This window comes from Myxocyprinus asiaticus, chromosome 11 (genome assembly GCF_019703515.2).
Source record: "Myxocyprinus asiaticus isolate MX2 ecotype Aquarium Trade chromosome 11, UBuf_Myxa_2, whole genome shotgun sequence".
Taxonomy (NCBI): Eukaryota; Metazoa; Chordata; class Actinopteri; order Cypriniformes; family Catostomidae; genus Myxocyprinus; species Myxocyprinus asiaticus.
In genome coordinates, this window is record NC_059354.1 from 36,367,790 (window position 1) to 36,391,054 (window position 23,265).

General features: G+C 38.8%; 1 protein-coding gene across 5 annotated transcripts in view; it reads right to left on the reverse strand.

The window, feature by feature from the left end:
* Positions 1–23,265, reverse strand: part of LOC127448489 (neural cell adhesion molecule 2-like) — a 360,673-nt gene that overhangs the window by 94,848 nt on the left and 242,560 nt on the right. For all 5 annotated transcript variants that reach the window (XM_051711076.1, XM_051711075.1, XM_051711074.1 and 2 more), the window contains 4 exons: positions 20,187–20,261; positions 15,490–15,696; positions 5,973–6,116; positions 5,037–5,171 (listed from right to left, as the gene is read on the reverse strand). In XM_051711076.1, the coding sequence (XP_051567036.1) occupies positions 5,037–5,171; positions 5,973–6,116; positions 15,490–15,696; positions 20,187–20,261 (561 nt within the window). The remainder of the gene's footprint in view (positions 1–5,036; positions 5,172–5,972; positions 6,117–15,489; positions 15,697–20,186; positions 20,262–23,265) is intronic.

Below are 23,265 nucleotides of genomic sequence, written 5' to 3' on the forward strand. Positions count from 1 at the left end.
TCCTCAAGAGTTTCAGAAGAGATCTCAACAATGGCTAAACTGTGCTGATATTTGCCAAGAAACCAAAGTCTGCAATTTAATTCAAAGATTTCAAAATATCTTCAAACAGCTATAAATTCTTAAATTCCAAACACCAAATTATCTTTGCTATTTGATTCACATAAATGTTATACCTGTACTATTATTGTAGGTCAGGTAGCAATGAAACATATGTGAGAATTCTATTAAGTCTTAAACGAGCCATGAAAGTGCAACCTTTGAACAATACAATTTCCCTCTGGCACAAAATGTCACTGATGAATCAAAACAGACTAAATTGCCAAAAGAATGTGGACACCCGAACAGCACATCCATATGTGCTTGTTGAACATTTGATTACAAAAACTTGGGAATTAATAAGGGGTTTGTATCCATTAAACCATCACAGATATCACAGAGGCACTGTTTAGTACAGACCTGGGCAATTTACGGCCCGCTGGCCGGATCTGGCCCTCCACATGGCTTAATGTGGCACGCGGCTCATTTATCCTAAAAGTGTGTTTTTTTTCATTGGATATTTCAGTTATCTTGCATTGGGACCTAACACGCCTCCACAAGCGTTTAACCTGCTCAGGGTTGCCAGATAAGAGATGCAACACCCCCAATTTGAGATTTATACTTGCGCAAATTGGAAATATTCCACCTAATGTTAGTATTTTGTGCAATCTGGCAACCATGCACGCGAGTGCGCTCTTTCTAGCTCTCGCTTTCCCCTTTAAATAAACCTAGCGATCTCTAGTGCAATATTCTGCTCAAGGAAAAGTGTTATATGGCCACTCTGTGTCCATTCTTGAGGCTGCTTGTGATTCTGTTTGCCGCTACTAAGTTTGCAGGTAAACATTCTCAGTGATGAAATTAAATATAAAATTAGATCTCGGCATCATTGAGATGAGGAGGGGTAATCACTGACATGCGGGCAAAAGCAAGTGAGAGACGAATATGTATATGTATTTTTTATGTGTGCAATTTAGAAATGTTGAAGTCCCTTCGCACCTGTATGTTAAACTAACTCTTGCAGTAATCATTTATCATAGTCATGCAGCCTGTTTTATTCAGTTGTGTGCTGAATGGAAAGTCAAACCATTGACAAGACCAGCATCACGACCCTTTTAGCGTGTTAATGGTAATGTTTTGAGAATAAAATATGTAAACTCGCCCGCTTTGCAACAAACATTAAAAGTTCTATAATATTTTATTTTTATTTAATTTTTTTAAAAATTATTATTATAAAAACAGACCCCTGATGTAGAGAGTGTTAAATTGAATAATAAATTAACAGGGAAGTAGAGATGGTAAAATAAATAATTTATAATAAGCTCAGCCTTTATTCATTTTTTTAATGCCTGATAGAAAAGTATCTACCTTTGTAGAGCGATACAATACTTTATGCAATTGCAGAATAGTCCCATTTGTCACTTATACACTTCAGAAAATTTAGTACACAACTGTATCTGGGCTTAAAAAATACAAAAACCAAATTAATGCAGAACATTGTATCTCAAAGGAATACAATGTGGCCCCTTTACCAAAATAGTTGCCCACCCCTGGTTTAGTATGTGGCCTAGACTTATGCCAAACAAAGTCATTTCAAAGTGCAAAGAGACTTTTCATCTGACAACATAACAGCGAATCCAGATTGATCAAATGATCAAAACCTCTCCTAAGTAGGGTTGCACCAGCTGTGCGTAAGGTCTCACGTAAGTTGGGAAGTAAATTTCACACTAAGGGCTTAGTAACTACTAGTTTGTAACTAAGTCAGGGCTTAATTTGGTTGCACCACCTCTTCTTAAAGGGGTCATGAATTGGAAAATCAAACTTACCATGATATCTTGACATACAAGAGTTCACTGCACTATAAAAACATATTGTACATTTCAGAACCGAAAACTTCTTTGTTAGTCCAAATAAAGGCTTTATTGAAACCAAGGTGCCAAAATGGCTTGTTCTCTACTTCCTCCTCACTATTACGTCATAGTGAATTATTACATCAGCACAGGCCAGCCTCTGCATAAACAGATCAACGCCTACTTTATCGTCGACACTGTTAGGACCGCCCACCGGTCTTGTGGTTAGATTAGAGTGGTGAGATTATTTTTGGAGCAACAGGAGGTGTCACGATGGCCACAAAGATGTCAAGACGTTGTGCAGTGCCAGGTTGTGGGAAACTAGATCTCTTGCATTTGCTTCGCAAGGCTCCCAACATTAAGAAACAGTGGCTGACGTTTATTTTTAATGAAGTCCCGGATCGCGTCGATAAGAATCTGTTTGTTTGCTCGCTTCATTTTGCCGATGATTCTTTCACAAACAAGACACAGTTCGAAGCAGGCTTTGCAGAGAGACTTAAATTAAAAGTTGATGCAGTGCCAACTATATTGGACCCGACAGTGATGTCGCAACAAACAAGTGTGAGTATCAATGTTAATTGTTTTGCTTCGTATGTTACAGGCTGTTAGATGTGTACTGAGTATTTGATTTGATCCTAGTGATTTTAGATGCTCGTGTATTAGTTTTAATGCACAGGGATCTCTAAGCAGCATATATTTTCTTGTTCTGTTGGCATGATGGCACAATTGCCACAGATGCACCTAAAGAGTATTGCTATCAATATATTTAGACAATCTCTTTCCTTTTTAATGAAAACATGACTCATTGTAATGAACAACGGATGCTTTTGTCACTACACTGAATATATTATGAATGATGATTATATGATGAATGACAGTGCGACAAACACCGGTGAATGTATCTTGTATACGTTTACATGTTGCACAGTAAGTATATCTTTCACAGTTATAAATGTGATAGCACCATTTATTTACACTTTATTTGGTACTGCCATGCGTTACTCAGCATTTGTAAAACACGGAAATGTTTCACTGTTGGAAAACGCCCCAACTATGTAACAAGATACTCACCGTTGTGTCGCATCTTGGTTTAAACACCAATAAAAGTAATACCTATTACACAAATAGACAAGTAAATTACAGTGATTACTTACCACACTGTCACAGACTGCAGTTTCCATGGTGTTTGTGGAGGGGGTTAATTCGGGATCAGACTCTGGCTCAAACATGTATGGATGAATTTCTCTGGTTGTCAATTTTTTTAACCATCAAAGTTTTCAAAACAACCCCACACGTGCGTAATGGAGGGGGAATTTACACTTATTCACATGCAAAGATGTTACCCAATCACAGAAGTGAGGGTTTACACTTAAGTCTTCAAGAACACACGCCCCCCCCCCACAAAAAAACGGAACATTTGAATCAGAGGCACAAAAACTGGATAGAAAATGACCAATTATTCCTAAATTATGACACTTTTAATTAAATAATCACACTAACATTATAAGTGGACCTCAAAGAACATTATAAAATAAAATAAAATAAAAATCCAATTCATGGCACCTTTAAGGCAAGACTTAGCTAGAAGGTCGTAATCTCTCTGTAAAGTAATGCGTAGTCGCATAATATGACATTTACCTGTATTGATCCAATAAACAGCCTTCAAATTTGAACACAGAAGTGTTAAAAAGCCATGAATTTCAATTTGATCTTGTTACAGTTGTTCAAACCTTGTTTGCTCACATAACTGTCAGCTGTAATAAATTATATCCTCATTAAAATATGATATGTAATAAAAGTAGATTTGATAAATAAGAGGTGATAAATAAATACTAATACAACAGGCTGGAAAAATAGACATTTATTCATTTTAATATCCTATATATATTTTGAATGTGTCGAAACTTGATACTGGGCGACGCACCCTGAACACTGCACAGTTAGAACGGGTTTGAGCTGAAGAACCGCTTAAAAGTAAGTTTTTTTTCTCTCCCGTAAATGCAAACGAGTGTAAATGTCAGTATCATTATGTATGTTGAAAGGATTTAAGCCTGTCATGCAAAACATGAGCTCATTGATGTCATAAAATATCAGTCTGCTTTTCTATTCCAACCGTTACTCCTAGTTACGTATGGTTACATTCTACCTAAGTTTAATGGTGCAGTGCTCAAATATTTAGTAGTGTGTAAACTGTGACTTAGTTCTCATTTACGCCACAACTAGGCTAAGTTGTAACTTACGTATAGCTGGTGCATCCGGCCCCTAGATGACAAAGACATATTAATTTTGCATTTGCTATCTAACACTAGTTGACAAGGGCTTTTGAGCAGCCCCACAGAGTGACATTTGTTTAATGCTGGGCTCTGATATGTGTTGTCATGTCGACTGGATTATTGGTCATGCCTCACTGAGCACTGTGATTAGATCAGCAAGGACAATTTCAGAAGTAAACTGCGGAGACACCCGTAAATGTTCACTATCACCACATTAGACAAGGACACGCAGTTGGGGTGATGTCATTATGCTGTTTCCTTCCATCAGACAACACACAGTGCTAATGTCATTGAGATAATGAGATATATGCAGTTTTCATGTGAAGGACAGGGCTGGTCAATGATTGAAGTTCTGTCATACAGAAAATACTGTTGTGTTTATCTCAACCATGAGTTCATTACATTGTCTTATGTTATCTTTATGTGTAATCAATAGCATGAAGAGTTATTAAACATTGTGTAAAGACAAGCGTATTCAAACATGATGCTGATCCAGGCTGGTTTATACTGATTTGGTGCTGGTCTGGCTCATGGACAAGCAAAGCTATGTTGTTCACCAATAAAACTTTATGGTGATGGTGGTTGACTAAGGTGGTCATGCTGGTTCAGCTGGTTCATCTAGTTCAAATCAGCATCCAAACTACAGCATGTACTGATGGCCAGAATTGTCATGCCCATTCAGATGTGTCCACTCAGAATTTGAATGCAACTTCCAATTTGTGTCTTTGATGTTTAAGATGCATTAAAATGTAAATGCTGCTCTTGTCCATTCAACAAAAATACATGGTGATCACTGGGTCTTCAGTATTGGGTATTCAAGTTCAATTGAGATGTCTTATATCGCATAAGGGACTTAGGTTTCATAGCTTTCCATACTCACCGTTAACCACCAGGATGATGTCCCGGAAGTCGATCTCTCCCCTGGCCTCGACTCTGGCCTCACAGCGATACACTCCTTCATCTGCTTTAGTCACTCTCTGGATTTGCAAATTGTTGTTTTGTAGGAGCTGAAACTCTGAAGAGCCAAAAATGGTATCTGATGATGTTAATGACAGGCTAATTTTGCCTTTAAAAGAGCTATATTTTTTGCTGGCTGAAATCACATTAACATAAAATACATTTCTGATTTTGAGACAACTCACTTGTTAACACGTTTGCTGTGCTGTGAAAGGGAGTAACAGCATCGGTTTGTGACACTTGCTGTGTGATATGACACATTTGAAAAACTCTTACAGTCAAATAAGTGGCCTAAAGAGCCTTTACACTGTGTCTTAACCAGACGTGATGGGATAAAAAGACAAGCAATAAAAAACGATATAACATGTATATCGGAATTTATAACCTAACCAGCTGTGATGACGTCAAGCGACAGGACGTTTTTTTAAATTCCTTGGTTTCTATTTCTGTGGTCTGGCGCAGGGTAGCACCATGCACTGTGAAATTTTATTGGTTCAAAATTCTGCTTATTTGCTAAATAGATTATATATATATATATATATATATATATGAAATGATAACCTAAGTAGAAAAACTAATATAAACAGATGTTCTGTACAACATCAGAAACACAAATTTCCAGATTATTAGTGATTTTAAGTCAAATTAATTAATAACTGCAATAAACACATTATATACAGAAAAAAATTTAAGCATTCATAATCAAACTTAGCAGAACTCCAATTGCTTCAAAGTCAGAAACACCTCAGAATGTCACCTCAGAAATAACTCAAGAATTTTGAACACATGTTCTTGTGATTATTATTATCTTGTACTAGTCAAACAATATAGCAGATAAGTGGAAGGGGACATTACTTACTCTGACTATCTTCAGTGATCTCCACATTGTTGTAAAACCAGGCAACTACAGGCACGGGAGAGCTGGTGACATCACAGATCACTTCAGCAACATCATCCTGTCGAAACTCCTGAGGAGACCTCACGTCCCTGAACATCAGCTTCTCTGTGGATCAGGGAGGAAAGGAATAAGCAATTTGAAATAAAGGTACTTTGTAAAGAATGTGGTTTAAAACTGGCTTCTTAGGCACCATGCAGTAATGCAACATATAAATCCAGAACATATTCAATAATTTCAGTGACAACCAAGCAAATATTCAACTACAATGCTTGTATCTAAGTAAAATTATTAGTTGGGGAAAAAAAAGAAAGAAAGAAAAAATTGGTATTTATAAGATTATCAAAACAAATTATTTGGCTTTTGTGTAGTTGTTTGTGTGTAGAGCTTGAGTAGAGCAAAACCTACTCACAAGACATAGTGATGTCTGATTTGTGAGCTAATCATTCTTTTCAAAGAATGATTATCTCTAAATAATTAATTAACAAATCTCTCTGATTTGAAATCATTAAAATAAAAAAAAATAAAAAAATCCAGAAATCACATACAAAAGGTAATAGAAAAGTCATGGTAATTTATTGGTCAAAAAAAGTGTGGGAACCCTGTTTATTGCTCAGGAAGGAATCCATGTGGAATGAAGATGAAAAGAGATTACATGAGGGCTTTTGAGCCCTAGTTCAGACCTCTTGCAAGGAATTATCCACAGAAAAATCAATAACAACAAGGGACACTCATCGTAAATCAAGTGTGCTTCCAAATCGTCTCTGATTATTCTGTATTGCACCACTGAGAATTTTTTTTCTTTTTTTTTTCTTTTTTTCTTTAAATTTTTTTTACAATGAAATGTAAACATGTATATATGTATATATATATATATATATATATATATATATATATATATATATATATATATATATATAAAATCAACATTTAAATCCCACAACCCCCCCGACCCGACCCTGCCCCCCCCCCCAAAAAAAAACATATACATACATACATATACAAACATAAATACATATATATACACATACATACATACATACACACACATAATAATCATACAAACTATAATACATTACTCTCTCCACACCCCACCCGAGAGCCCTCCAAAAAACTCCAAATACCTACCCCATTTCTGAACAAACTTATCCAAGCCACCCCATCTTCTAGATGACACCTCCTCATAAGCTGCCACCCTCCCCACCTCCGTGCACCACTCCGGATATGGGGGCACACCAGCTGACCTCCAACCCCTCAAAATAACCTGCCTGGCGATCATCACACATGTCAGAACCCAGTTCCCTATATGGCCATCCCCCACATCGATGACCACCCCATCGTCCAGAACACAAAGTCTGGGGCAAAACGAAACCCGAGTGCCCACCATATCGCACACAAAATTCTGAACCTTCGACCAGAATTTCTGGATCTCGACACACCACCAAAAAACATGGGCCATGTCTCCATCCTCCGACTGGCATCTCCAGCAGGTGGGTGTGTCTTTAAGGCCAAGCCTATACAGTCTAGAGGGGGTCCAATAAAATCTATGCAAAATTGTGAATTGTATAAGACGCACCCTTGCATCACTAGATGCAGACTTAACGTTTTTAAGAATCTTCCTTCCTCCAATGCCAAGTTGAAATCTTTCTCCCATACTCTCTAGAGAGAAGTTAAGGCTCTGTCCCCTATACTCTGAATTAACAGGAAGTAGTACACTGATGCCTCGTGACCTTTTCCAAAAGCCGCAATCACCTCTCCCAAAGCATCTGCCTCCTTAGGGGATGTGTGCTACTCCCAAAAATAGTGCAAAGCAGGTGGCGCAGTTGTAAATACCTATAAAACTGAGGTCTGGGGATCCCAAAATGTTGGACCAAGTTTTCAAACGATCTCAACACACCACTTTCATATAGGTCACCGAGTGTAGCAACCCCCCTCACAATCCATTCCGGCCAACAGAAAGGAGACTTGCCAATACACAGTCTTGGGTTCTGCCATATGCTCGAGGCAGCATTTAAATAAGTGTCCAGATTAAACAATCTGGACACTTTAGTCCATACCGAGTGTAAATGCGAAATAACAGGGTGTAACTTAACTTGTCCGATTAGTTTGATAGAGATACGTTGTAATGGCGAAATAGGGGCAAGAACTGCCTGTTCAATAACAAACCAAACCAGGGAGGGGCTCTCTCAGGTGGAAGTGACCAATGAGCCAAATGTCTGAGACTGAACATATAGTAATAAAACAATCTTGGGAAGGCCTAGCCCTCCTTTGTCTATTGGCCTATGTAACTTATTAAAATGCAATCAGGGACGTTTACCATTCCAAATGAAGGACTTCGCTATGCTATCAAATTCCTTGAAATAAGAGAGGGGGACATCTACAGGGAGAGATTGTAGCAGGTAGTTAAATTTTGGAATACAATTCATTTTAATAACATTAACCTTCCCAATCATCGATAAATGTAATGAAGCCCACCTGCTGACATCGCTCGAAAACCTTTTTATTAAACGGTCAAAATTAACACTAACTAAATCAGACAAATTTGCTGGGAATAAAATCCCCAAATACTTAATGCCCTGTTTGGGCCACTGGAAGGCGCCCGGCTGGAAAGCCGTTACTGGACAGTACGCTGTCAGAGCCTATAAACTATAAAGATCAATATAGAACTCTTTAAAGGCATTATTAATATCAATGGCTGAGGTAAATATTTCACTACCAGCAAATTTCACTGAAGGAATGGTAGAAAAAGACTCTCTATGCTTTATATATCTAGCCAAAAGCTTCCCTGCTTTGTCACCTGACTCAAAGTATGACTGTCTTGCCCTGAATAACCAAAACTCCTCTTTCTGCGACAAAATAGTATTATATCTATATTTCAATCGGGTCAATTCTCTGAGGCCATCAGCTGACATATGGCGCTTCAGCTCTGCCTCTGCACTTTTAATATTTCCTTCCAACTCCACAAGTTCTCGTGCTTTGGATTTTTTGATGAATGAGGCATATTGTATGTTCCGGCCCCTAAGAACGGCTTTAAGTGCCTCCCAAGCCACAGAGGATACTGAGGACCAGTTGGTCTCCATATAAACATTGATTTCAGTCTTTAACATTTGTTGGAAATCAGGATTTTGCAGAAGGGATACATTAAGGTGCCAACTATATGATTTCTTTTTCTCTATATGTGGCATCACCTCTAAACTCACCAGGGCATGATCTGAGACTAAAACGTTTCCAATTGAGCAATCAACAACAGATGAAATGAGGGATTTGGATATCAAAAAAAAAAAAAAATCTATTCTAGAATAAATCTTATGGACTGATGAAAAAAATTCCCTACTGGATGGGTTCAAAAGTCTCCAAATATCCGAAAGACCAAGATTTTTACACATCCTGTGAAGCGTCAGTGTTGCTCTAGGGGGCTTACACACTTTTGCTTCACTATGATCAAGGATTGAGTCCATCAAAAGATTAAAGTCTCCTCCCAATATTATATCATGAGGGGTGCCAGCGGCTTGCAACATCCCTTCAAGATCTATAAAATAGCCCTTATCATCAGCGTTAGGTGCGTAAATATTAGCCAAAATCAAACTTTGCCCTTGAATTTCAGCTAAAACAATAATTACTCTTCCTAATTTATCTTTAATCTGCTTGAGACATTTGAATTGTAGATGTTTATTTACCAATATAATGACTCCCTTGCTCTTACTTGAGCCAGTACTAAAGAAAACATGTCCACCCCATATCTTCCCAAATTTTTCAGCTTCCTGCGGGAAAAGATGTGTTTCTTGAAGAAACACTATATCATATTTCTTACATTGAAGAAAAGAAATAACCTTCCTTCTTTTATGGGGTGCCCCAACCCATTTACATTCCATGTGGAGAGAGATAGTACACTTATATTAACAACTGACATATTGATATAATAGAAAAAATAAATTGTGTGCCAAAAACAAAATTATGAAGACCACATTCCCCATTAGTGAAACAATCAAACCCCGAACATCCCCCTGAACAAAACAAACAGAAAAAAGAAAAACGTGCGCATTAACCCCGCGCACGAAAGCGCCAGCCGGCGACAATCCCTCTAAACTCAAAAGGTCCATGAACGCCCACGAGTCCCCACGACAACTTTGCCATCGGATTGCTCAATTACATAACAGAAAATACTTTGTGAAATAAACCCAGTCAATACAAAGAATGAACACAAAGAATGTGTATATTCATTCACAGAACTGTCTCAAAGGTGTGATCTTCCACAAAACAAATTCCAGCTGATATAAAACCGTTCAGATTCCTCGGACAGACAAACGAATGTTCAGTGAGCTGGCTGTTATGAGTTCAACGGATGACGTAATCATTCCAATATCTCGTAAAAAAACTAAAAAAAAAAAACTCAACAAAACAAACCACAGCCAGCGGAGGAGTAAGCACGAAGAACGAACAGATGAATCAACAGCTGTTCCAAAGGAATGTTATTCAACAGAACAAGCTCCAGCCGCTAGGCGGAACCAATACAAAAAGAAACAAAACCGGCATCCCAGTTCCCCGGATGATCGAGTCAATTCACTCAGAGGCTGCATAAAAGTATATACCATGACTTACACAATCCGTCAGCTTTATAAAAGACATCCTTTGTGTGAGCATGTAGATATTTTGCGGTCATCCATAGTGTCCACTCTCAATCTGTCCGGGAACTTAAATGCAAAAGTTTCTTTAAGGAAAGTGTTATTCACAAAACAAGCTCTAGCCGCACGGCGGAGCCAACGCAAAAAACCTAAAATGTCGCCCAGCTTACTCAAGAGTTAGTACAGCGTGTCAGGCCCACTCACATGAGAAACATCCAATGGTTTACTCAGACATTGATTCTATAAAAGATATTGCCTGATTTGGACATGTGAATACTTTGCGACCGGCCTTCGTTTCTATTCTCAGTTTGGCAGGAAACATCAGAGCAAACGAGATCTTTTTCTGATGTAAGAGTTTCTTACATTCCTTGAACCGATCGCGTTTCTCTCTTGTCGAACTCGCAAAGTCCTGGAACAAGAAAATATTATGATTCTTCCAAGAAAGCTTCCCTTTGCTCCTCGCCTGGCGCAACACAAGATCTTTATCGGATGATCTCAGAAATCTGGCCAGAATCGATCTGGGCCTATCTCCCTCAGCAGATCTGTGAGCTGGCACTCTGTGAGTTCGCTTGATTTCCAGCTTGTGGCCTGTTATGTCGAGCAGACTTGGGAAAAACTCGTCTTGGAATTTCACCATATTGCTGCCCTTCTCATGCTCAGGAATTCCAACAATTCGAACGTTATTCCTGCGGTTTCTATTCTCAAGCTCTTCAAGCTTTTCAAGGAGATGTTCCAGATCAACTTTGGTCGCGGGCGGATTTGCGGTTAATTCCCTCTCCGAAGATTCCAGAAAATCGATTCGTTTTTCAACATCAGTCACTCTTGTAGCTAACTCAGAGAATTTTGTTTCCATCGCCGTAATTGATCGACATATTACAGCGAGATCCTCCAAGTCAGCAAGAATCTTCGTCAACATCACCGACATGTTGGACAACTGACGCTGGATTCCTTCTCCCGCCGCGCCATCCAAATCGAGTCCCCGGTCTGTAGGCCTGTCGGGGCTTTCATCCTGAACACGTAAGTGTCTTTTATTGTCTACAGAGCGCGAGGATTTTGACTTCTTTGCCATGTTTTGCAACAAAGGGCAAATGTGCAACTGGGTGTATCAAATTTTACCAGGTTATAACATGAGAATAATCGAAAATTCAGCAAAGTGCGAAGAGCTCATCGCTCACACGTCCGCTCCTTGCATGGCGTCACGTGACCACCCGCACCACTGAGAATTAATAGAAATAGTATGTCAGATAGCATTCTGTCACTGAAGCTGGAGTAAACAGATGCTGCACTGCAGTAGAAGAAGAGATGTCTTCAGAGGGCTGGAAGATCCTACACATCCTCATCAGCACAGCAGCTTTGCATATTGATCTGTGAGTCATGCCTGTTTGCACACGGCTCACACTGCTCTAAATGCAACTTCTAATGGAACATAGGCAAATGCAAAGCCTGGTACAAAGTCATGCAGAGATAAGCACGCTTATGAAATATCTCCTGAAGTTTCAGAAGATCCACTGATTATACACACTGAGGATTAAAATATCATACCCATACATAAAAAAAAGAAAGACACAGAAGCTGATGAACATTTCATCTAGCCTTGTTTTACCCTTGTGCTTCAAGTTGAGAGCTCTTTTACATGCCTTTGAACCCAGTGCTTTTAAAGAGAGTGATTTCCTCACCCTTGCACCTTGTCATTTCTTTTTAACTTTGTCTGTGTCTGGCATCCCTCGTTTTCACTGTTATACTTTCTCACCTTTCATCACCTCTACCCCATTAATTTCACAAAGTTTCACAAAGGAATCATCTTAGATGTGTTTCTAGTTTAATGCACCACTGTAAGGAGCACTCGATTTAGTTGTGACACAATAATTCACCCTTTCTTACCTCTCTACAGAAATCCTTCCAGAATATCTGGCTACATCTGAATGTACTTTCGATGTATATTGAATTCAGTAAAAATATTCTTCTCAAATATTGATGAAGTATGTTCCTTAGGTATGTAGGTTTAAAGTATAAATACTGTGCATTGGACATAATGCTTTCATCATGTTGACATTGTCCTGTGCATTCTTTGACATAGTAGATTCTGGTAGTTGTGTTGCATTTATTTTATTGGGTCTCAGTGCAACCTTAAATGGATAGTTCACCCAAAAAATTAATATTCTGTCAATTCATCAATTACCCCTTCATGTTTTTCCAAAATCATACAACGTTTTTCTTCCATGGAACACGAGACGAGACATTTTAAAGAATGTTAATGCTGCTTTTGTTCCATACAGTGAAAAAGAATGGGGACTGAGGCATCTATTTTTGTGTTCCATGGAAGAAAGAAAGTCATACGGATTTTGAAAAACATGAGGGTGACTACAGCACCATTGGACTGACATGAGGGTGACTATTGACTATTAACATGAGGATGACCCTGTCTTGACTATTGCAATGCTTTGTACTTAGTCAGCCTTCTCTGTCCCTGCACCTGTACAGCAACAGCAGAAGACCATGTGTGTGTGTGTGTGTGTGTGTGTGTGTGTAGTGATTGGGGAGCCTGTGAGTCTGGACTGGTATAACCCACAGAGGGAATGGATGGTCCCATCTCAGCAGGTGGCCCTGCACAATGAAGGTGTTCACTTCAGACTCTTTGTTCCTAATAAAGTGCGCGGTGAGTGTAGTTTAGAATGCTGCTGATAGGCTTTTAAATTACCTATTCTGGGATTTTTAAACTCACTTTGATGTACTAACAACACTGGCAAAAACAATTTACTTGTGTGTTTTTAAACAAGGATAATTTAGCCAGTAGGAATAACTTTCTTGATACATATAGCACTTATACTTAAAAGTGCTGCCCGGCTCACAATATTCCACAAAATGTTCTCAAACTTGTCCAATCTTCCGCGACCCATATGGAGTAGCAAACTGCCCAGTGGTTGCACATTTCAGAGTCTCAGTGGATACATTATGTCACTTTGTATTCTTTGCCTACTATATTATGAAATACTGAGTATTTGGACATCCTACTCATATGATGTACTGCTTTTAGAATATCGTGTAGCAGGGCTCTACACAGGGCTGTCTTTTTCTCTCTCTCATCTTCTCTCTCTTGTTCGTTTTGGTTCTCTCCCCATCATGTGTCAACAGCTGTCTCCTTGTTGGGGGAATTACATTCAGCTTTACATCAACAGATTTGTCAAACATCTTCAAATGGAATATGTCCATATTCCCTTCATTGTGCAGCTCTCTTTCTGAAAGCTTTTGGATGTCATATATTCAAAAGGAAAATCAAAACAGCTATTTCAGTGGCACCATTTCCAATGCAAGCCAATGGTAGGTGTTTTTTAGTGCGAGTACACATAATGTAATTTGCTCTGTAGTGGATTCCCAAATAGTTGTGCCAAGACATGCAGGATAAATCACAATGTAAATGTATGATAATTTAACAAAGGAGTACAGAGACAGACCGAGGTTACCCTCATTCATTTACATGAATCTTGAAATATATATATTTTTTTTGTTACCTCTGTATTGATTCCAGCAACAGCTGAAATTGGAATAGTGTGAGTCATTGGAGACAAACAAAATATGGATTAGCATGTGTGTGTGTCTTTGTAGCATTGATGACACATTTTACTTCAAGTGAACATGCTACTATCAATTAAAAGAAAATGGGTAACTGAAATGCAAACCTCAGAGCCACAGCTTGACTGGCCCTCATGAAAAGGCTGCTTATTATTTTCTCTGCTCTAAAGGGCTGATTTGTAAAATTGAGCAAAAGAAGACAATTATCTAGGCATTTCCAAGTGTCTGCAGAGCCAGGCATGGTCGCTATGGGAGCATCTTTGTAGCTGACTGGTCTCCCAGCACAGATGTGAGAGTATTGGCTCTGGCAGTGACAGGACAGCATCCCCACTGCTCAGAGACTTGCCGGAAAGCCTCGCATCCCCTGGGTGGATTGTGTATGCAGAGTACTGTGTAGAGTAGGGAGCAAAGCTGCCTGCTTCAGTACTGAAGAGCCAACCAGTTTTGTCTCACACAGGAGATTAAGCATCTAAATTCCTCAAATTTTACATTTGTATGAACTAACTGGCTGTGCATTCACAAGCAACACAAACAATGCAGCTTAAAAGAGAGAAGTTTGCATGTGCACAATGCGCATAAATTGACCTGTGCGAATTGACTTTGTTCAACAACAGAAGGAATGAATGTAAAGTTCTTAAAATTTATTAAAGTTTATTATTATTTTTTTTTGTAAACGTGCTAGATTGATGTCTTTGACAGTTGCGCTGCGCTGCATCTCGCACATAAGCACCACATTTTTAAGATACTGTGACAAGTTCCAATAACTTTTTGAAAAACAGGTCTCGAGACTTAGCTGGCTGTTTTAAACACAAGTACATTTTCAGTGTGAACAGCCCCTAAGACGTGCAATATTAGACAGTTCCTCTGTTAGATAATATAGATCTATACTGACTACATTCTCTTTGTATAATTACATTTCTATGTTATGTTTTGGAGTTGTAGGAGTGTTTTCTTTGCATTCAGTGTTTACTGAGCTGATTTACATTTGTATAACCAAATATACCATGTCAACTACAGAGACATCAATTGCTGAACTAATCTGGCAGTTACGGATAACTGTTGAATCTGCAGATTTCTTTATACATCTACTGTAGTTATGCCAAGAAAGAATACACAAAATATTTAACAAGTATTAAATAACATGTAACTAGAGGAATTCATTAGGGGGCATTTTTGTCCCAAGCTCCCATTAATTTCTAATCCTATTTCATTTGCATCAGTTTAAAGACCGGGATTACAATATAGTGTTTATAAGAAGTTGTGCATGTATTTGTGGCTGTGATACTCACGGTAGATCTCCAGCACCACAGTGGCCTCCTGTGTCTGTCCCTGTGCGTCGCTGGCCTGGCAACGGTAGATGCCAGCATCTTCTATTTTAGCATTATACAGGGTAAGTCTGGAGCGAACACCTTCATTATGCAGGGCCACCCGCTGAGATGGGACCATCCGTTCCCTCTGTGGGTTATACCAGTCCAGACTCACAGGCTCCCCAATCACTACACACACACACACACACACACACACAAACACACACACACACATAGTTATGGCCATTGTGTAGTTCTGCATACAAAATATAGTTTAGAGGACAACCTGAGAATATTGCACTTATCTATGCTGGCTCAGATCCAAATGTAAACAAATGCTACCTGAATTGATAACTGAAGGTGAAGTGTGTCATTTCTGTGCCTCTAGTGGAACCAAACAGAATAGACAAATAATGGCTGATTTTCAAATAAAGCAATAAGCCACTCAGGTTGTGCGGTATAGGGATTTTACTATGGATAAGGGGTGTTCTTAGGCACAACATGAGCAATCTGATAAAAGACACCAATGTTCAATAAACAGTACATTTTAATATTTCTACCAATCAGGATAACCAATTCTTCTGGCTAGTTCATTATCTGTAGACTGTCGTTCATTAACGTGGTGTGTTAATATAGATTGTTTGGTCACAGATGTGTGTTTAATCTGTTAACAAACACTCCCTTTTTGAACAAAACAACAACAAAAAAAAGGACATATTCAAGCTAAATTGTATATATACATTATATACATACATATATACATATATATATTGGCACTTTTATGAAAAGCCACATTTTGTTCAGGTCAAATTAAGTAATCCTAAAGAAACTTCGAAAAAAATAAATAAATAAAATTCATGATATTTGTAAAAATAAAAAAAAAATAAATAAATAAATAAATAAATAAAAAAAATACCTTGAAAATTTTATTTGAGATATTATTATTTTTATATATATCTGTTTAGAATCAGGTTGTGTACATTCATATGTATTCAAGGTGCAAAGAAAGTATTTTAATACCTTCCTTGATGGTTAAACCACCTTGCATTTTTAAGTCATTAAATCATTGTTTGTTTGTTATTTTGTAGAAAATGTTGAAATTTAAAAAAAAAAAAATAAGAAACCTATGGAATGGATTATAAACCACAAATATACAACTTCTACAACCTTGATACATGTGTTTTAAAGTAGATTTTTAAAAGATTTCTAAATTTTATAATCTTGGTGTGGTGGGGTGTGTAAGAGACAGACACAATGGATGTGGTGTCAGGCTTTAAAGAGGCATTGATTTAAAGGGATAGTTCACCCAGAAATGAAACTTCTTTCATCATTTACTCCCCCTCATGCCATCCCAGATGTGTATAAATTTCTTTCTTCTGCAGAACACAAATGAAGATTTTTAGAAAAAAAATAAATAAATATCTCAGCTCCGTATGTAGTAATCCATATGACTCCAGTGTTTAAATCCATATCTTCAGAAGCAATATAATAGGTGTGGGTGAGAAGCAGAACAATATTTAAGTCTTTTTTTACTCTAAATCTCCACTTTAACTTCCACTTTTTAGATGTGAAAGTGAAACTAAACAGGCACCGCATGTGACTTTAAGATGTAAAAGTGAAAGTGGAGATTTAGAGTAAAAAAGTACTTAAATATTGTTCTGTTTCTCACCCACACCTATTATATAGCTTCTGAATATATGAATATAACGACTTGAGTCTTATGGATTACTTCTATGTCCCGGAATCCAACGCTTGCTTCAGTTCTGCTCCATTACTGATGGAGGATGCCAGCATGAAGAAACCAGTCCCCTGAGGAGAGGTGTGCTCAGTTTTCAAAGGCAGCGGCAATGAGGCTCTTTATTCACGTGCTCCCCATCACGTGCTGCCAAATGGGTAAAGGTCACTGCGGCCCTCCTCTATCCTGCCCACCCCCCTTGGGAGCCTAGGAGGGGCAGCTGATCCAAAGGACGGGGCATCTTTGACGTCAGGAGAGAAGGTCGTCATGTCACACTCAGACAACAAAAACACTCCCCTCATCTATCATTGTTTCGTCAAACAGGTGGCCCTGTCCCCAAACCCACGCCATTGGTTGTGCCAATGTTGTTTTGTCAAGCCCAGTAGGGTTGTTTAAACAAACAAGATTGCAGTTTTGTGTGGTAACGCTAGTGGTGCAGAAATTACACACTACACCAAAATATATCTCTTCAGCTTCTGGTAGAAACATACATTCTCTCTTTCTCTCTGTTTCTCAAGCACACACATGTGCTTTGCCCTGCAGAGTGAGGCTGCCCGAACTCACACATTGTGCCAAGGTGCTTGGTGCTGTAAATCCTGTTCTGCTGGAAAGTCATAAAAAGCATCAGCATGGTGCAGCACTTCTCTTTTCAAGGCATCAATCAGTTGCACAAGGGGAACCTTTGGCTGCACTACAGGGGAGCGAGAGTCTCCAGGCAGACAGGCATGCCTGAGGATGCAACAGGCCTTGCGATGCAGCTCCACCAGGGGAGAGATGCTGAGAGCAGGCAGAGGGTTATCAGTGAAGGTGCTGGGCTGATGTAGGAAGTTCAAGGAGAGGACACAGCAGCCTTATCTTAGCCTGCTCAGCAGATACTGCACCACTGAGGACTCCCTGAAGGGGTAAAGCCTGGTTTATACTTGACACATATGCATAACCATGAGGGTGCATTTAAAAAGTGACGTCATTGCAATGCTCACAGCCATTATGCACGTATAAATGCACCAAGAATGTAAAAAATGTCCCCTAAATCTACCTCAGATTGCGAAATGGATTGCAGTGGACTGTAGTGTTATTAGACAGCTCTAATAATAAAATATATTGCTAAAAACAGAGTCATTCCTTACAGGGCCTTTACAGGCCTTTTAATGACATAATTAAACAATTAACCAAGTGAACGAATGTAGTCTTAGGCTGAAGTTGAAAGATTTCTCCAAAATGCAAGGGCGTTTAAAGCGAAAGTGTGTAAATATTTTAATGATAAATACTTTCTGTCCCTATCTCAACTTAATATGTAGAAATATAAATAAGTAAGCCATTTGTAGGTTCATTGTGGCACTCTAAAAACATTGTTTTGTTTGTTTGAGCACCCAGCCCAACACGGCAACATTGGCTCAACCTATGGCATCAGTTTAGAGGCAGAGTGTTTGGGAAACCTGCTTGAAAACAATCCATATTTTTTGCAATTCCATTTGGTGATATTAGGGCACAGAAATTACACACTGTGTCAGATATAAAACTGCAAGAAGAGATTTGAACATATGTAATTCCACTCACACACCCCTGAAGCAATTTTTGAAGCTGTTTTAGAAAGTGACCACACAGTTTGCCATGTGCTGCTTCAGGTAGTTGACCTGAATGTCTGTAGGGCATGTATGCACCAATTTGCCAGCCAAAATGCCCGCAATCTGGCGGCCGTCCAGCAGGGGTCAGCATGCATCGCCCTGTTTAAGGCATGCTGTCAGATAGCACCTGGAGCTCACGCAGCAGAACTCGGGTGCCTGACTACAGCAGCTCAACCATGTGGAGAGAAAAAAAAACAAAAAACAGCCACCACCAACAACAACACCAACAGCCAGCTTCACCAAAAAGCCAGCCCAGCATAATCTCCCCTCCACAAATGGATATCCATACTAATTTCCTCCAGTACTCTATCTACGCACAAACTTGCTTGCAGTGTGCAAGGTGAAAATGGCTTAATGCAAGTAGCTGCAGTTTACAGAAAACACTTGACTGGTATTAAATGAGAAGTAACTGTGAGCAAGGGATTGGGGTGTGTAGATTATGTGGCAGCCTTATAGCAAGATCTTTTAGCATATTTTTGTGAAAACATAGATATGCAAACAGGGCTCTCATAATTATAAATACGCATTGCTGTTGACATATAAAATGTCTATGAACTTCAACATTTTTAGGATAAAATGTAGATTCATGTATGTAGGTCACAATTTCTTTTAAGTTTTCCACCATTTTAAATTACCTTTTTGCATTCACAAGTAAATTTTAAATGGTCCTTCAGTGTGACAAAGTAATTTGTAAAAGTAGAAATATTCCATGTAGTACCTCAATTCATATAAGGACATAAAAGCTGCATGCGGAATAATTCTAGAAATTTTTATTTAAAGCTGCACTAAGAAACGTTGGGCTCTCTAGCGACATCTGTGGTTGAATACTAAAATTGCAAATAACTTGTTGAGGAACATTTTACATGAGGTGTTTCAGCACTGCTCTTCTGCGTGGTTTGAAGTTACCTGGACTTCACCTGTGATCACTCACAATAACACAATATCCCCGGAGTAATGTTCGATTCATTAAAGCATGACAACCAATATAAGCTTCAACAACCCTACCAGAAAACATTTCCAAGCATTATATAGTAGCAAGTAAACAACTTCACCAAACAGTTAACATCTATTCGACAACTGATATCCTGCTGCAGCTTCCCCAGCCGACACACAAGCAACATAGTAGCCGGAAATCTGACCTGACAGTTAAAAATATTAATCACTACTGTAGGCTTACTGTAATGAACAGTGCTAAGGCAAGGACAGGGATTTGAACACAGATTTTTTAAATGGAATTTTTCATCATATAATCATATACATCAGTGTCACACCAACACATTTCTCAAGACAAGAGCAGGCAGCGCAGTGAGAGATCTGACCTGTGCATGTGAAGAACTTGGACTCTCCAACGCTCAGCTCCACCTTTTTTAGAGAGATTGACACCTGGAGGACACCTAGAAAAAGAGATAGGGAGAGAAATATCAAAATAAGAAAGGTGGCAATCAGACATTCAGTACACGGACTGCAGGTACAACAAGAGTGCTTCACACGTTCCTTCCACAGAAATCATACCAAACCACAGGCGGCACAAAAAAAAAAAAAGAAAAAAAAAAGAAAAAAAAAGCATCTTTGCAAGAGGTAGAGATGAGACAGTACAGGGAGACTTCTATAAGCCCCCTCCCAATCACTTCAATCAGACTAGCCAGCCAGGAACATCCAGCACCCGAGACACACACACACAAAAAAGGATGAAAAAGAAAGAAAACAAGACAGATGAAGCTTTGATCTTTCTTTCCTTTTTCGTGTGTACTTGGGCTGTTCTTGCATTGTATTTCACTCTGTGTCTAGTCAGTTCAGAACATCACTTGATCATTAGGGCTTGAAATGTTCAGGGTGACTTAATTCACTAAACAGTTACAGTTAACAGTTCTGCACACATTGTTTCAGCGCAAAAACCTGCATGTTATTCACTAACCACCCGCAATCCACATTTAAATTGGAACGCAAACAGGCCTACTCTCTCCATCAGTTGCGCTTATTATAGATTGCATTGTATTCACAAAACTCAGTACTATTTGACTGGTGCAATTAACATTATGTTATTACTGTCCATGGAAAGCAGACAGTAAACAGGTTTTCATTTAAGCTTTTCATGAGTAGGGTCTAAATTCCCCTGCAGTGCCCCCTGGAGTGAGTTATTTTTGCATGTGACACTGCACTGCCAGTAGAGGGGGCAGAGTGTAGACAGGTATTTTGTATTTTTTTATTTCTTGTCATTAAAAATAAAACACTGTAAATCAGGGACTCGCGAGCCACAAGTGGCTCTTTGTTAAAAATCAAGTGGCTCGCCAAGTGTCTCGCCATTCACCAACACATGATCGTTTAAAACTTTCTAGAGAGAATTTTCCAACAGAAAGTGTGGTTGCGATTGCAAAGCTTAAAGTCAATGACACTGTTTTGATTTCCTTTGTCCCTAATTTGTCGTAAAGCCTGCTCCTTGTGAATTAGGTTTGAAATGAACACCCGCCATATACAGATTTTTCATGCAGAGTATTTTGCTGATGTACCAGCCACTGTGGAAGGCAACAAGTAAGACTTCTCGGAGTGCTATATTACAAGAAATTAGACACAAAAATGTGTGTTTGACAAAACATGATTATATTTTGAAGAACAGACGAAAGAAAAGCCGTCGATGTGCGTCTGATTTTATATGTGTGCGCAGTGACCTCTGCTGTTCACAAGTGCAATGACACACACATGCATTCTTCAAGACACACACATGCATAGAGTTCTGGGCCTCCTTTCCCAATAACTATTGATCTTAGCTGTTAAGAGCATTTTCTTCAAACGATTTTATGAACATTCGTTATTTTTTATGTGCACCCAGGGTGTGATATAGCACCCGCCAAATGCAACGAGGCTCAATCCAGTTTGCGAGCTCCTCGTCCAAATGTATTTCATGTGTGAATAATTTTCCTCATCTACCTGCAACAGGCGGCCGACATCATGTAAGACGTCTCGGAGTGACACATGACAACAAATGCTGTTAGTCAAAAAGACGCGCTTGAAGAAACACACTTTATTATATTTTTAAGAACAGACAAAAGAAAAGCCGTCAATGCTTGTGTCTGATTCTCTGTTTGTTCAGAGGCATGCAACGGGACCCTGTCTCATGGATCAAGCGCATGTAAAGAGTTATCACTCCTTTTTCTCTGTTTCATTAGACTGAAAACTGTTTGCAAGAATAATGTCATCTATGAGAGTGTCTTGCCTATGCTGCAAATGATCTCCGATCATCTTGTGAGTTTCGATTTATTTCCACGGAGCAGTTCGCTCTTACACATTGTGAATGCAACTCTGCAGGTTCAGTAATATATACAGGTATACATCTTTCTGAATTACATTTTTAAAGCAAAATCAATAAAGCAAAAATATTCACCGACCTTGGGGGTTGACCATATAATTGGATATCGTGATATTTTAAATGCGGTAATCATTATAATATTTTTTACATATTGCCCAGCCCATTAGGGAAGTTACATTTTTCATGAACAATTGTAAAATGAAGTAATTGTATGGAGACACGCAAAAAAGGTTCCCGACCCCTGCTGTAAATATATAATATAGTAAACATATGTACAAATGGGTTATGTCTGCTATACTGTATTTGTTTTATTTATTTAGTTTATATATAGCTATAAAATAACAAATGAACAAATATGTCAGCAGTCTGGTTTGCCTATGCACTGTTTGACATTTTAAGACATTGTGTTTGTGTGTGCTTGCGTGCGTGTGTGCGTGCGTGTGTGACAAGCGCTAATGTAGACGTGACTGCTTGCATCTGATTATCGCGCTCAGCATGTATTCACTGTGAGTATACGAGTTTTAAACTGTTATCATGGTACTTTTGTGATAGTCTGGCTGTCTGTTTCAGAAAACAAATGGATTATATGCCTGAAAAGACTGTTTGAGTTGCTGTTTGTGTAAATGAAAACCGCATCTGCACCTAAGTAGACATGGCTGTGTGCATGGGTAGATCGCGTTTAGATGTGATGGCTGTGCATATACAAGCTGTGAACTGTTATCGTGGTGCTTTTGTGATAGTTTGGCTCTCTGTTTCAGAAAACAAACATATTATATGCCTGAAAAGACAGCTTAAGTTGCTGCTTGTGTGAATGAAAACTGCATCTGCACCTAAGCGGATGTGGCTGCATGCATGGGAAGATCGTGTTTAGATATGATGGCTATGCATATACAAGCTGTGAACTGTTATCGTGGTACTTTGGTGACAATTTGGCTGTATGTTACATAAAATAAACATATTATGTGGTTGAAAAGACTCTTTGAGTAGCTGTTTGTTTGACAAATGACAACCGCTACTAATGTAAACAAACATTTCAGCACGCATTGGAGGAGATCACGTTTGATGTGTTGACTGTGTGTATAAGAAATGCAAAC